At 27.4% G+C, this 16,040-nt stretch overlaps 1 protein-coding gene and 1 long non-coding RNA gene across 2 annotated transcripts in view; one reads left to right on the top strand and one right to left on the bottom strand.

The window, feature by feature from the left end:
• Nucleotides 1-11,378: 11,378 nt before the first annotated feature.
• LOC146720900 (general transcription factor II-I repeat domain-containing protein 2A-like) lies at nt 11,379-12,977 on the top strand. The gene has a single exon (XM_085487658.1). It carries the CDS (start codon nt 11,379-11,381, stop codon nt 12,975-12,977), a length of 1,599 nt encoding a protein of 532 aa, XP_085343784.1.
• A 1,757-nt stretch (nt 12,978-14,734) lies between these two features.
• The window catches only part of LOC114944699 (uncharacterized), a 65,427-nt gene continuing 64,121 nt past the window's right edge, over nt 14,735-16,040 (bottom strand). The window contains exon 6 of the long non-coding RNA XR_014925876.1: nt 14,735-14,753. This is a non-coding gene — a long non-coding RNA (uncharacterized LOC114944699). The remainder of the gene's footprint in view (nt 14,754-16,040) is intronic.

Genomic DNA, 16,040 nt, shown 5'->3' with positions numbered 1-16,040 from the left:
AAAATAAAGGTAAAAATTAAGAAAATTATACAATACATTATAAAGATATCTGCGCGAAGAAAGAGAAAATTAAATCTATAAATTAAATAATTAGTAGCAGTTTAAAGTACATTTATTTATTGTTTTACACAGAAATATATTTGTGTAAATTTTATAACTATTTGTTGATTAAACTTACATATATGAAAAATACGATGCGTTTTTTAATTGTATTATAAAATAGATAAGGACTCTTATAGAAATTTATCACTAGTAATTAAGTCCAAATAATCAATTATTTCGAGTACTTAAATTACTGATGTACAGTAATAAGGGAAAGAAATAACTATTGACTTTTTTCATAATATTTTATGGGTTCTCCTCCTCTCTTTCTCTCTTTAGAATATTTAGTCAGCTTTCGAAATAAATACATAATATATACATCCATCTCGGCCAATAGAGCCAAACCCGATGTTATTGCGAAAATTAAGAAACTTAGGACATCGTATCTTATGGTTGAGATCTCAAAATTCCCCTTGTTCCTCTTTGGGAACCTCTTTTAACCTCTTTCCCAAAGAGGAACAAGGGGATTTTTGAGATCTCAACCATAAGATACGAATTCCCAAGTTTCTTAATTTTCACAATAACATCACGTTTGGCTCTATTGGCCGAGATGGATGTATATATTACGTATTTATTTCGAAAGCTGACTAAATATTCTTAAATAAACTAAATATTGTAAAATTATAAATATTAAAAATATTAAATCTCTCTTGGTATACAAAATAATTAATTTCTTGTTCAATTCAAGGAAATTTTATTTCAGATAAAATAATATTTAGATTTACGTAATTTCAAATAATTAAAGTAGTTAATGAAACGAAAAATTAATAATATAAAAAATCTCGGTATAAGACTTCTTGTGTAATATGTACGTGTGTATGTGTGTATCTAACGAAACATGTTAATATGCTATCGTTAAAAAATGAATTGAAAAGATAACGGAAATCGCTTCTTACATATGAAATACATAGAGCAAATGATGCAATATGATTTAAAATTCTTACCACGCGCGTGTCTCATATTCAAAAAATGTAATGACATATATATATTATATATACATATACATAATTAATTATTCATTAATTAACAGAAATATATATGTATATATATATTTAAGATACATATTATTAACATATATTATTTAAAATAAAACTCTATATACATATACAAGATATTTCTAAATAAGTGCGGAAAAATTTTAGGAAAGTCTTCGTTAAATATTAGAGTTTTAAATATATATATATGTATATACATATACTTCTATATTCCTCCCTGAAGAATTACATTCCTCTAGAAGAGAAAGTGAAAATTAGGCTTTTAATTTTTTTTTCTTAAATTTTAGACAAATTAAAAATATGAAATTTGATGGATATTTTGTATTAAAAAGGATATTTATTAATATTTTTTGATCTTCTCTCCCATAGTGTTATAAAGAGATGAAGTTAATAATCTTTATTCAAAATTTATATTAGAATTTTAGGCTTGTATAAATCAAATTAATAAAAGATAAACGAAACAAAGGCTAACTTAAACGAGCTAATATTAATTCAGGATGTCAAATGAAAATTTATTATTACAAAAAGAACCACACATAAAACAAGTTATTACAACCATATACGTACGTTTCGACTGTACAACAGTCTTTATCAATACCTTAACTTTTACATTTGATACATAATAAATTAATAAGATAAACAATAAAACATTTGAAAACGAAAGATTGAAAAACTAAAGATTAAAATATCTATGTCTAAAAACATATATTATCTCGCACATTAATGAGTAGCCTATGTTGTCTAAAATGTTTCGCAATTTATTTATAATTTTTATTATTTATAATTATTTAATTATTTTTCTGGAAATTCAAAAAAGGTAATTTAATATGAATATTTACAGCACATCAATAATAAAATATTTTAACCACGGACCAAGCTAAGAATTTTAAAAGATAGACACTTAAAAAGATCTGACTGCCTCACTTTTCGCTTATCAACGACAAACTTGAACTAACAATTTTTTCTTCTCCTTTCTTGGAACATGGTTCGGATAATTAATTATAATTGTAATATTCCGAAACATTTTAGACAACATAGGCTACTCATTAATGTGCGAGATAATATATGTTTTTAGACATAGATGTTCTAATCTTTAGTTTTTCAATCTTTCGTTTTCAAATGTTTTATTGTTTATCTTATTAATTTATTATGCATCAAATGTAAAAGTTAAGGTATTGATAAAAACTGTTGTATAGTCGAAACGTACGTATACGGTTGTAATAACTTGTTTTATGTGGTTCTTTTTGTAATAATAAATTTTCATTTGACATCCTGAATTAATTATTAGCTCATTTAAGTTGGCCTTTCTTTCTTTTAATCCCTATTCAATTTTTTACTAGAACTTTTTAACGGAGTTGAATGTGATCATCTAAAAATATATGTAAGTTAAAAAGCTTGATTCCTTTAGGAATTTTTTATTTCTTTTTTTTCGTAAAAATTAATAGTTTTTAAGAAAAAAACCTAATTTTTACTTCTTTTTTTAGAGAAGTATAAGTTTTCAAGGAGGGATATAGGAATATATAAAAAAAAACCCTCTTAATTTTCGACGAATTTCAAAGAATCATTTTCTAAAATTTTTCGCACTTATATTAGAAACACAGGGTGGACCAAATGATAAAGTCGAATATCTCGTATATAAATAATGCATTTTAGAAAAATATTTCAAATATAAATTATTGGATTTAAAAATATATATTTATAAATCTTATATTTTGGATAGCGTTGGAGCAAGATTATCTTGAATTTTTTAAATAGAACCACTATATTTTTTTATAAATTGATTTCTCGCAATATTCTGTATAAAAAATTATAAAAATAATATGTCAAAAAATAAATAGTTTATGAGATATTTTATATTTTAATTCGACATAAATCTTACATATAAACTGTGAAATATTTCGTAAAAATTAAAAAGTATCCAATTTAAAATTTTAACGTTATTTTTTAAGATTATCTATGAAGATTAGTTTTCTTTAATGATACACTCTCATTTTTTTATATAAAGCGGTTTGTCACTATATTTGGCATAAAAAGTTTCATACACATATATATAAATCTTTTCTGTTATTTTTATCATTCTCATAAAAGCTGAAAACAGCATTGTCATTTTGCTACGTCTCTTATCGCAAGACATATCGGATTTGTATATTATCACGCCCAGACAGTAGATGGACTACGGACCAGAGTCAGGAGCGGATATATTATCGAGGTTAACGTCGATAAACCAGTGTCTGTCAGTAATGGCTACACGATCGACAAAGTGTCAAAATTGTAAATCTAATTAAAACGTGATTTATGCAATATATAAACTTATACGTAAATTATACATATACATATATTATGAGTCAAGTTATAAATGATTATTTTATAAATATTTAATTGTAACTCTAATTATTTTACTTTATATAGTTATAATTTTTTAACGTAACATAATACACAATAAAGTATGTATAAAATCATTGAAAAAAATGTGTTAAAATGTGTTATTCCTATAATAAAAATACGCGCGTAACTCTCATCTTACAAAATGTGTGTGACAATTATTAATAAATATAAATTTTTTAGTGATATAGTATATATAAAATTTGACACATATGTAAGGTTATTATATTTAATTTTTTAATAATTGGTATACAAACTGAAATATTTTATTTTATAAATAAAATATTAGAAGTTCTCAAAAACTTGTCTCAGTATTATATTCCAGTCTCGCATTTTCACTCTCAAATTATAAGCTCAAATGATGAATTATGCATAACAAAACATATGGATATACGCACGGTTTGACGTTTCTGGAGGCTCGCCCGTGTGGCCTGCAAGATATGTTTATCAAGCAAGATTGCATAAGAGAAGGCTTGACTCTGTCGTTAGCATGATGCATACATCAATATCGGTTTCATAAGACAAGAAAGTTCAAATTCTAATAAACATTTAGTTATTTATCGTAACATATTAGTTTTCTATATTTTCTTTATTTTTATCTATATGAAATTTATTTAGTCTTGTATATAATTCTTAAAAATATGTTTGTATGTATGTGTATTATTTTTATCTACTATATCTTAATATATAGGGTGTTCCACAGGAAATTATTGAAACTAATCAGCTGTCATTTTTAATGCATGCAGTCATTAAGTAAAAAAAATTGTGTTGGAAAGAGGAAAGTTTTTAATAAATATAAATAAAATGTTCGTATACCAGTTTATTTTATTGATATATAAAGAATTACGAAAAAAGTGCTAATAATCACATAAAATCACACCAACTAATGATAAATATTTTCAACAGTACCAGATTTAATAGCAACTATTAAAAGGATTGTCAACATTAAAAATAACATATTACAAAAAATTTTTGAGTTTTCGTAAAAGAACAGAATTTTGTACAAATTCAAATGGTGCGCATTTCAAAAATATTTATCATCAGTTTACATATGTGATTATTAGCACTTTTTTCATTACTTTTTTCAATAAAATAAACTGGTATATACAAATATTTTATTTATATTCATTAAAAACTGCAGGTTTTCCTCTTTTCATCAACACAATTTTTGTTTTCTTAATAACTGCATATATTAAAAAATGACAACTGATTAGTTTCAGCAATTTTTTATGGGACACCTAGTATATGTATGTATATTTGATATATTAAGAATTTACTGGTTTATTTTATTTTATTTTATTTATTTTTTTTAAGTATACAATATACAAGGAAATAGTAACACAAGAGACAGAAGAAAGAAAATATGTTAAATATTATATACTTTTGTTTAAATTATATATACATCTATATTCGTATTCAAACGTAGATATTTTATATGTATTTCTCTGCATTTTTTTCTTTTGTGTTGCGCTATATAAAACTAGATGCTATGTCTGTTTCGTTATAAGAGCAGAAATTGTAGAAAGTGCAAAGAGGAATATATACAGGGTGTACCAGAAAGATGAATACCCCGGATTAACTTTAAGGGATGTTTTTGAAAAAAATATATTTCAGATAAAAGTTATAGACTTCAAGAGAGATATAAGATAGTGACAAAGACTTGGCCTTAGAGAGTCATTTGAACGTCACATGAAGATCACCTTCAATTTCTTAAATGGAGTCTACTACTTTTCATTGCATATTATTCTTGTAGCTTATCTCCAAGAATTTTTCAAAACACTATAATAAAATATTTTCTCTTAGATACTTTTTGAGTTATAAGATTTGAAATTAACAATTTTCGACATAAAATGTAAGATATCTTATAAAATAGTCAGTTTTCAGTAATCTCATATTTTAATACTTTTATGCACGAATAATGAGACCAATAAATTGGTATAAAGCAAAAAAATTAAAGTCTAACAGATTTAAAATTTCATTATAATTGCCATTATAGGTTTATCTCGCTTTATCCATCAATTTATGAAAAAAGTTGTTTAAAAATGTTCGAATTATAGTAAAAAAATAAGGTTAACACATTATATTACATATGCACTATCATGATTCACACATATATGTAATCTGTTATTCCAGAGTACATCATTTAATAAATTCCAGAAAAATTGCTTGACACTTTGTTCCGAAGATATCAACATTATTTGTAAACATCATTTATAAATCGGGTCACAAAGTGCTTGTACCGTATGTTGAGGCTAACACTTCAAGCATTACTTTTATATATATTTCGTGACTGAGAAACTATATGCGATATGTACGACTATTTTATATGTTCACCTAATTATTTTTACTTGTTTTAATGTGTTTTTTAGTCATCCCTGAAGTATTGATGTGTACTCTTATAAAATACTTTGTATATATGTATAGGATATATCTAAGAAATCGAAATGTATTTGAAATAGTACAAAGATTAATAATAAGAGATTCTTCGCGATAAAAATAAATATAAAATGTAAAATAAAATTTTTACGTAAAATTGTATTTTCGAGATAATTTTGTATAAATTAAAAAAATTAATAACACTTTTATAAATTTCTGTATATATATTCTTTTACTAATTTCTTACATAATAATTTTGTGTTATACGCATATATTGTTAACTTTATCTCTACTATAATTATATAAATATATGTACATAAATAATAAAATGCAATGTTTTATTTATTGTTAGCCAAAAAATTATAAATATTTTAAATTATATTAATAGGAAAAGCTATATATGTGTGTATGTAAAATATTTCACAAAAAATGTTTAATTTTTAACAGAACGCTGGTTTTTTATGTAGATATATATTTTAAAATTGTCATTGAGAAAACGAAGGAAAGGAAAAGGAAGAGAGAGAAAGACATTTAAAATAAAAAATTTTGTAAAATAAATATATTAATTTTTTAATTATCTTAAAAATAAATAATACTTAATGTAATACAAATTTATTAAATATTTCTCGTTTTATTTTTGCGTGCAAATTGTTTTTTTATTTATACGGATTTCCGATACATCTCGTATGTGTCACAGAAAAAGAGGAAAAAGAGACAGAGATAGAAAAACAACGAAAACATTTTTCATGGCAAATTTTTGGTTATTTCAGATTCGTTTTTTTCTTTACAAAAATGTTAATAAAAATTATTCGCTACAAATGTTAACATTTAAAATTACAATCATTACCTTATATCACTAAATATCATTAAATATCACAATTGTTTATATTAAAGTACAATCTATCTTGAAGTAATTATATAGAAATAATTAAGGTATCACTATCTCGTGTTTATATTTTTCTGAAGTTTTGTTTTTAGAAGATTACATATTATCAATTATTAGTTGATTAATTTCTATCAATATTTATTGAGAAGGGGGAAGATGATTGGTCTCTTTCTCTCTTTGAAATCCGAGATTTAAAGCACTCTCTTAGCACTTTCGCTTCGAACTTATAGATGTATATTTTAGTAAGGAAATAGGGTTACAATCCATTTTAAATATGATTTGGTGGTTGGTTTTTAATATACTCGCTCGTTCAACATTCCAACTTTTCTCTGCTTCCTTCAAAAAAATTCCTGTATACGCCCTATTAATCTTTAAATCCAAATACGACTATTCACACATTATCATGCATTTATAAGTATTATTGGATACTCATTGGATAAACCCGGATATCCGGATATTTGTAACCTTAGATAATATACATATATTTATACGCTTGTCGTTATTCGAAAACAGTGATAATAGCTGACAATGATCATTCAACATAGAGATAAATACAAAGTATCATATACATACACATATTTATACACAAAAACCCGTTAACTTGTTTATATAAAAAAGGAAAAGTGTCTAAGTAAACAATATTATATCTTATGTGGATATGAGAAAAATATAATGTGTATTTTTTACTCTTTATAAGCTGTTATTATCTAGATGCAAATATTTCATAATGAATTTTTGTTCGCAAAATGCTTGTTTAACAACTAGTAAATATTTATGAAATATTTATGTCTTATCGCTGGAACATTACTTAATATATATTTATGATGAAAGGACCCCCTGCGATGAGTTAAGCAATTGGTCGCAAAACATTATCATGGCTTTTAACCTCTAGCTCATAAAAAAGCGAAATCTTCAGAGTGCTCAGTATTTAAAAATCGAACGTTACGAAATATTATTTCAAGCATCCGAGGTTATTGATGCGAGAAATAATATTGCAATATCTATTATTCAGTTTGCAAGAGTTGAGAAAGTATATGAGTAACTTGTTTTTCTTTTTCTTCGAAAATTCTTGGAAAATTATGCAGCCGTTAATTATATTGATGTTCCAGTATTTACTCGCTAGAGATAGAGTTAAAAAAACGCAGAAGATTTTAAGCAAAGAGGTTAAAGTCAAAAGGATAAACTAGCCAATCTATTATTCTATCTATACTTATCTTCGAGAAATTATATTTTTTGAAAATAAAGAATAATTCATTACAATAGAAAATAATTTATTGTATTTTACGAAAATTTTGATATTTACAAATGTTCAACTATAATTGTTGATCGAAAGATAAAATGACTAAAATATAAAATTTTTTAACAAAAACATGTTCTTACAAATAACTTTCATAATAATTTTTATTTCATAAAATAATCATAATGTTTTACTTTATTTGATATAATATTTAGAATTTTTCCTATCTATTAGATCAATTATCGTAAAAAAAATTTACGTAAATAAATAATATTAAATATTCTCGATTGATTGATTTACACTTATTGTTATAGTTTATACAATTATACAATTCAATTATTTTATACAATTTATATAAATCTTATATAATTAAAATAAAACTTACTTTGCATATATAATATTCATCATTATTTTAGTCAAAATTAATTTAAAACAAAATATTTTTCATACATTTCAATTTATACAAAATTTCTCATACAAAATTTATTCTGTTTTAAAAGGAATATTCTTGAATTAGTACGATTTACAAAGAAATTATGCAATTTAATTTAAGGATGATCTTTAGATCTTTATCTTGAAAAATCGTGCTAATCGAAAAATTATCCCTTTTAAAATTATATATAGCTATTTTTGTCTAAAATATTTCATTATAATATATTACAAGAATTGTTCGAGGTGTGAGCATATGTTAAATGACTCTATAAACAAACTTACACACACACACACACATACACATCTACAAACATGTACATATTTATACATAGGTATAGTAAAATTTCTTTCAAAATTGAACGTTTTTTATTTTAATTGATCGCAATAATCATGATTTCGCTACGCGTTTATATCTTCTTATACAAAAATGTATGAAGGCAATATCTCCTATTCTTACCAGAACACCACTCTGACATTTTCAAAAAATCGAATTTTTTGCTTTATTCTTTTAATTTATATTTTTTATTTGTCTTAGATTCTCTTTTTTTCTCTTTTCATATTCTTAAAATAGAAACTATAGCTATTTATATTTAATAATTATATAATATAATTATTGTAAAATAATTAAACAATTTTTTAACTTTTAACATTTAAAAATTCTTAAGGGAAGAAATCATTGTAGAAGTCCCAAAAAATAGGATTTTTTGTAAATTTTTTTTTAAAGAGAATACATATTCTCTTCAAACTCATTCAAACCAAATTTCATCTACATGTGTATGTACATATGTAGATGAAATTTGGTTTGAATAAGTTTAAATGAGTAATCCATTAGTATACATTATGGAGTAGTAATAAGATTATATAAGATTAAATAACGATTTTCTTCATGTTTCTAACATAAACTAAGTTATTTTTGCAATGTTTTTCATAAAATTTTAACGGACAAAAAAAATCATGAGTATATGTTGTTGTCTTTTCATAAAATTACCTAGATAGTAAAATATATACATTATGTACTCATATTTCTTAAAACATGATGACAAAAATAGACACAGATGCAGGCTCATATGCTACTCAAAACACGGACATATTATGATATTTTAAAAATGTTTGCAAAAAGTGTCATTATGAGTACATAAATATGCTCAAATTAATATCTAAGCTCACATTTTTCATCATATGTATGTAACTTGTACTCATGATACCTATCATTATAATATGATTACAAGACATACAACACATTTCAATCATATCAGAAGATCGTGACATGATAAAATCGGATCATCAGGCATTTCTATCTGGGTAGTAACATATAGTAGATAAACAAAAGCGGTAGAAACATTGAATATATACAGTGTGTAATGTCCACATATACAGATATTTTTTAAGATTTATATCTTTTAAAAATAATTAAAAATATTATATTAATCAATAACTCGGATTCACAAAACATTGATCGAAATGTCCAACAGCAAACTAATATTTAATTCAGAGTGCGTATCAATATATTGATTATTTATTTCATTTCATAGCCAGAAAAAGTAATTTCTTAATTAAATGATAAATAATGATAAATATATTAATTATTTATTGTATTTTCAAAAGCCTCTTTCCTTGGAATTCCCATATAGTAATAGAAAGCTTGAAGTGAGGAGAATCTCACTTATAGTATAAATAAGCAAGAAAATTAATATATATATATATATATATATATAAAATAATATTCATTATTATTTAATGATCTGCAAATTCATCGCCAGATAAAGTTTAAAAATACATTTTATTTTTGTTAAGAATCATATGTCATTTACAATATATTATACATAATTTGATTCATAAATAATTTTTATATATGATTTGATGACAACAATTTGAAAATAGAAAAATTTTTGGGGGTTTGTTTATACGCGATTCCCTGATCGTGAGCGACATTCAAATCATCTAGTGATTTTGAGATGCATACAACGCGCAAGAGAATCAAGGAACCTAATACCAAATCGCCAAACTGCCAGTACACCGATGCAGTATGATGTAAATCAGGGATACGCAACTGGCGGCCCGCGGGCCGGATCCGGCCCGCGAGGTTTTCCAATCCGGCCCGCGACGTCCAAACTTGACTCACAGAAAAAATAAATTAAATTTTTTGCACATAACGCCAAATTGGTTTTTTATGCGATATAGCGACCGGAATCACGAGATCCCAAACACACAACAGCAGCTTTTGACAATGGAATATCTAATTACAGGCCTGACAGCGTGGCCGTCCACTGAGCACGCGAAGAGGAGAATATGCCACCTCTCCGCGCTATCTCTTCTCGTCTCTCCTCTTTGGCTTTATCCCCACTCCAATCTACACTCTTACACAGTCACATGTCTCAAGATGGTACGCCTCGTGCGTATGGAAGCGTTAGCGGGGAAACTCGCGCGGTCAGACCTGTTAGACTCTAATATCGAAGCCACTCGCTTTACTCGATTAAGAGACATTTGCTTCTTGGCATTTATCGTTTGTCGGTTCGGTGGAACAGAAAATCGACTCTTTTTTGTTTGTTCTTTTCTGCTAGCCGAAAGCCGAGCGCATACGGACGCGTGATAAGCAATTCTCGGTTGTATGATTGCTTGAGACGTCGCAATATCGCATTACTAATCTTTAATTTAGTTGCGGATTTTGTTTTTTGTTGTCTTGTTCACGATGTCTGAGTCAAAGCGTCGAAAAATCGATTTCGAAAATAGAATATTTAATGAAAAATGGACTGAAGAATTTTTCTTTGTTCTTCCACTCCATAAAAATGCGAAACCAACATGTTTAATTTGCCACGAAACAGTTGCTGTGTGCAAAGTAGCAAATATAAGTCGCCATTATGAAACAAAGCATTTGAAAAGATATAACATAGATTTTCCAAAGGGTTCTTCACTTAGAATTGAAAAAGTTAATGTCCTTCGTTCATCATTTGAACGCTCTCAAATGGTAATGAAACGTTCGATGTCCGAACAGGAAAAATGCACTGAAGCATCTTTACGTGTTGCATGGATTTTGGCCAAACATATGGTGCCATTTTCATATTCCGAGATAGTCAAAGAATGTTTGATGCAAGTCTCAAATGCGGTTTTCGATAATAAGAAAGAAATTGCAGAAATGTTTAGCAAAATTCCACTATCTCGTGATTCCGCGATTCGTAAGACCGAAATTTGTGCAAAATCAGTTCGTGAAAGTATATTAGCAGATCTTACTAAAACACAGTTTTTCTCGCTTGCGATTGACGAATCTACAGATATATCTGATGTAGCACAAATGGCTGTGTTTATTCGTTATGTTCTGAATAATAATTATAAAGAAGAACTCTTGACATTGTTGCCATTGCATGATCGCACAACTGGTCAAATATTGTTTGAACGTTTCCAAGAATTTATGAACAATAATGGCCTCTCATATAAAAACATTCTTTCTATAGTCACTGATGGTGCACCAGCAATGGTAGGAAAAGCAAATGGTTTTGTAACACTTTTGAAGCAAATTAATTCTAAAATTATTTCATTACATTGCATAATTCACCAAGCAGTTCTTTGTGCAAAGCTTTCGGGTGATTTCAAAAATGTCATGAATACAATTATGAAAATTGTCAATTATTTGAGATCTCACTCAGCATTACAACATCGCTTACTCCGAGCATTTCTTGAAGAATGCGATTCTGAATACATTGATCTTCTTCTGTATAACGATGTTCGCTGGTTGAGCAAGGGAAATGTACTCAAAAGATTTATAATTTTGCTTAATGAAATTTCGGATTTTCTTAAAAGTAGAAATACAAAAACAGCTACCGAATATTTTGAGTTTCTTTGTAATTCAAATAATGTTACTACACTATGCTTTTTGGGTGACATGTTCTCACATATCAATGACCTGAATCTGGCTTTGCAAGGAAAAGGAAAACTGATTTGTGATATGTGGGAAAAGATTAAAGCTTTCCAAAGAAAATTAAAATTGTTTGAGAATGATTTGAATTCTAAAGAGCTGATTTATTTTCCTTTATTAAAAGCACATTTTAAAAGCAATGTTAAAGAAATTCCACAGTTTGAGGAATACGAGAGTTTTCTAAAAAAATTGCAACTTGAATTTACTTCCCGATTTACTGATTTTGATCAAATTGGCGACTTATTAGCAGCAATACAAATCCCATTCAGTCTTGAGACAAATGGTAATTGGATTAATATAGCAGTGCAACTGTTCACTCTTGAAAAGGCTAAATTGCAATTGGAAATTATTGAATTTCAAGAGAGTACTGTGCTGCGAGAGAAATTTACCACAACAGATATAGCAAAATTTTGGATAGACACACTCCCTGAACAATCTTTTCCAAATCTGAAAAAAATGGGTACTATGCTATGTACAATGTTTGGATCTACATATGTTTGTGAAGCAGCATTTTCTAAAATGAACATAATAAAAAATAAATATCGAAATCGAATGACTGACGACCATTTGCGCGACTGCATGCTAGTAGCCAATACCACTTATGAACCAAGTTTCAAGAAACTAGCACAAGATAGGAAAGCAAATTTTTCACATTAAAAATGTAATATAAAAATATAACATAACAATAAAAAAACATATTAAATATAATAAAATATAAAACCAATAAAAATACAAAAACAAAAGCCCTAACCCTAACCCCTAACCCTAAATACACCCCCCTCTTTTACCCCTCCCCCCCAAAGGGATTCGACGTTGCCTCACCTCCACGTGGTGATTCCTGGGTGATGCAAAGAAGGCAAACATATTTTAGCTATTGCGGCCCGCAGTATAATATCAAATTTTACATTTGGCCCGCCAAAAAATTTAGTTGCGTATTCCTGATGTAAATGATGAGGAGAGAATCTTCCGAGCTTTGGAGGAGAATTCTCAGAATAGTGTGCGCCGTTTGGCTAGAATGCTCGGTCTCTCGCGACACATGGTGTGCATCGTACTTTACGCCAAAATGGACTTTTTATCCTTACCATTTTCAACGAGTCCAATAATTTTTGCCGAAACCGAGAACTACGCATCTATTTTTGTGAAGGTATTTTTATTAAATTTACAATATTTAATGTATTTTTCTGTTATTTTTAATAAATATTAATAGTCGATGAAGCATGCATAGGGTTTCTCGCACAATATAGACGGGATGACTCTTTTCCCGATCGCATTTTGTGGACTGATCAAGCAACTTTTGGTATTTTTAATTGTCGTAATTTTTTATTATGGGCGGAAGAAAACCCGCATGCCATTCGGGGGGGCATGCTTTTCAATATCATTAAGCAATTAATATATGGGCAGGAATAACTGCGAAATCGTAAGTAATATATTTACTGAGAGATCTAAGAAACTTTCTTTTGCAGTTTCAATAAATCATTTATTTCGGCAATTTTTAAATCGGTCCTTATTTTCTACCGCTCCGCTTAAATCAATTCATTCTACGTTTTGTGTATATAAAAAAATAGTGAAAGTATTTGCGCGCTCTGCTATCTCAAGAACGCGTGGGAGACCGTTCGATATTTCGGGTGAATAATTACAATGTTAATATATTAAAAGATTACATTACAATTAAAAAACTTTTTATTAAATATAATACGGCACTTCCGAGCAGTGCATCTGTGGAACAAATGTTTAGCGTTGGTGGTTTAGTATTAACGCCTCAAAGAGCACATCTCAACGATGACACAATTGAGTATCAAATCCTCTTAAAAATTAATAAAAATTTTTATTAAAATTTTAAATATTAAATCGTTAATAAATTATAACATATTGGGTCTGTTTTTTGTTTTTTGTTCCTGAACTGCTGCACTAGTTCAGAGGTTGTCCTTTTCTTTCCAATGTCGAGCAAAAAAGATAACCTCTGAACTAGTGCAGCAGTTCAGGAACAAAAAACAGATCCATTGTATCAATTTATATTAACAAGAATTATAATGAAAAAAGTATCAAGATATGAATTTATACAGGGTGTCCCAAAGCACCCTTAACAACACTCGTGAGGTGATAGATGAGATCGAGATGAACAAAAAAGTCTTATACCATTTTGCGATATTTGCAATTATAAGCGAAATATTTAATGTTAAAGTCAGGCAAATAAGAGCCCGCTAAGGAAAGCGCTCGAGCCGCTCAAACTATAACACGGCCCAGTGTACCCGTTATAACGAATTAAGTTATTTAAAGTTAAATAAGAGCCCTTAGCGGGCTCTTATTTGCCTGAATTTAACATTAAATATTTCGCTTATAATTGCAAATATCGCAAAATGGTATAAGACTTTTTTGTTCATCTTGATCTCCTCTATCACCTCACGAGCGTTGTTAAGAGTGCTTTGGGACACCCTGTATATATTAAAAAATGATCGTAAAAATTTAAAGTTTGAATGAGTAAATAATTTTCATATAAAATGCTAAAAAAAGCACGTATGAAATTGTATTGCTTTTATATGAGTGGAATTTGTAAAGAAAGCTGTAATTTTTATGAATTAGAAAGAATACATTATAATTTTATTTTAGTTTATTTAGAAAATCTGCAATTCTTTTTACTAAGGCTATCTGATATTAAATGACGTAGGCGTATAAAATTATAAAGCATGAGAAAAAAGGAAGTTATTTAAAAGAGGATATAATTAAGGGAGTTAAATTTATTATGAGATTTTGTAGGTAATCTCAATAATCCAAAGCAACGTAAAATATTGTGCATTTCTGTTTACTTTGACGAGACAATATAAAAGAAGGATACTAAACAAAGAAAGAGCTGTTTTCTAGTGTAGTTACTTACAAATATTTCGCCGGAGCTACGATTTTCCGATTTCTCAATATCGATATTATAACGTCTGTAGCTAGATATATCTCTCATATCTGTCGTCCTAGGTCAGCCTAAAAATCTGGGACCGCGATAACGATTTCAGTTTTCTTGTGATCTCGTTTTGATGCTTTATAAATCCACTTGCGGCATTTCGATATCGGCAAAATATAAGATTTTCACATAAGAAGTAAATATTCTCGGAATGATGAAAAAATTAATTTGTGAGAAGAAAGAAATCATTATAGCTTCATTATATACTATGTGTATATACAATAAAAATAGAAACTCTATAATGCTCTCGAAACGTTAGACTTTTATAATTTTAATTCTTATAATAAGTAATAATGTATAATTATAATAAATAACTATATATAATAAAAATGTATTTAGAGAACATATTTATATGTATATGATTTCATTCTTTTACCTTTAAATTTCTTTTATTAAGTATAGATCTGATATTTTATTTTCATCGCAAGAAAGTAACTACAAAGTAACGACTCGTTACTTTTTAAGTAACTGTAACTGTAACTGTAACGCGTTACTTTTCAGGATTGGTAACTTTTAACTGTAACTAGTTACTTTTTAATGAAAACAACTGTAACTGTAACTAATTACTTTTATAAAGTAACTTTCCCAACCCTGATTATACATATGTAAAACATACATATACTGACATATTATTGATGACTTGATAGACGTATATTGTACGTATGTAAAATGTATATATGGTGACATATTATTGATGACTTGATAGATGTATATTATACATATGTAAAACATATATATACTGACATATTATTGATGACTTGATAGACGTA

Source organism: Nylanderia fulva, unplaced genomic scaffold (genome assembly GCF_048542155.1).
Source record: "Nylanderia fulva isolate GAGA-0341 unplaced genomic scaffold, ASM4854215v1 Scaffold59, whole genome shotgun sequence".
In the NCBI taxonomy this organism is placed as follows: Eukaryota; Metazoa; Arthropoda; class Insecta; order Hymenoptera; family Formicidae; genus Nylanderia; species Nylanderia fulva.
The sequence above is the reverse complement of the archived record's forward strand: the minus strand, read 5'-3'. Positions and strand labels throughout refer to the sequence as shown.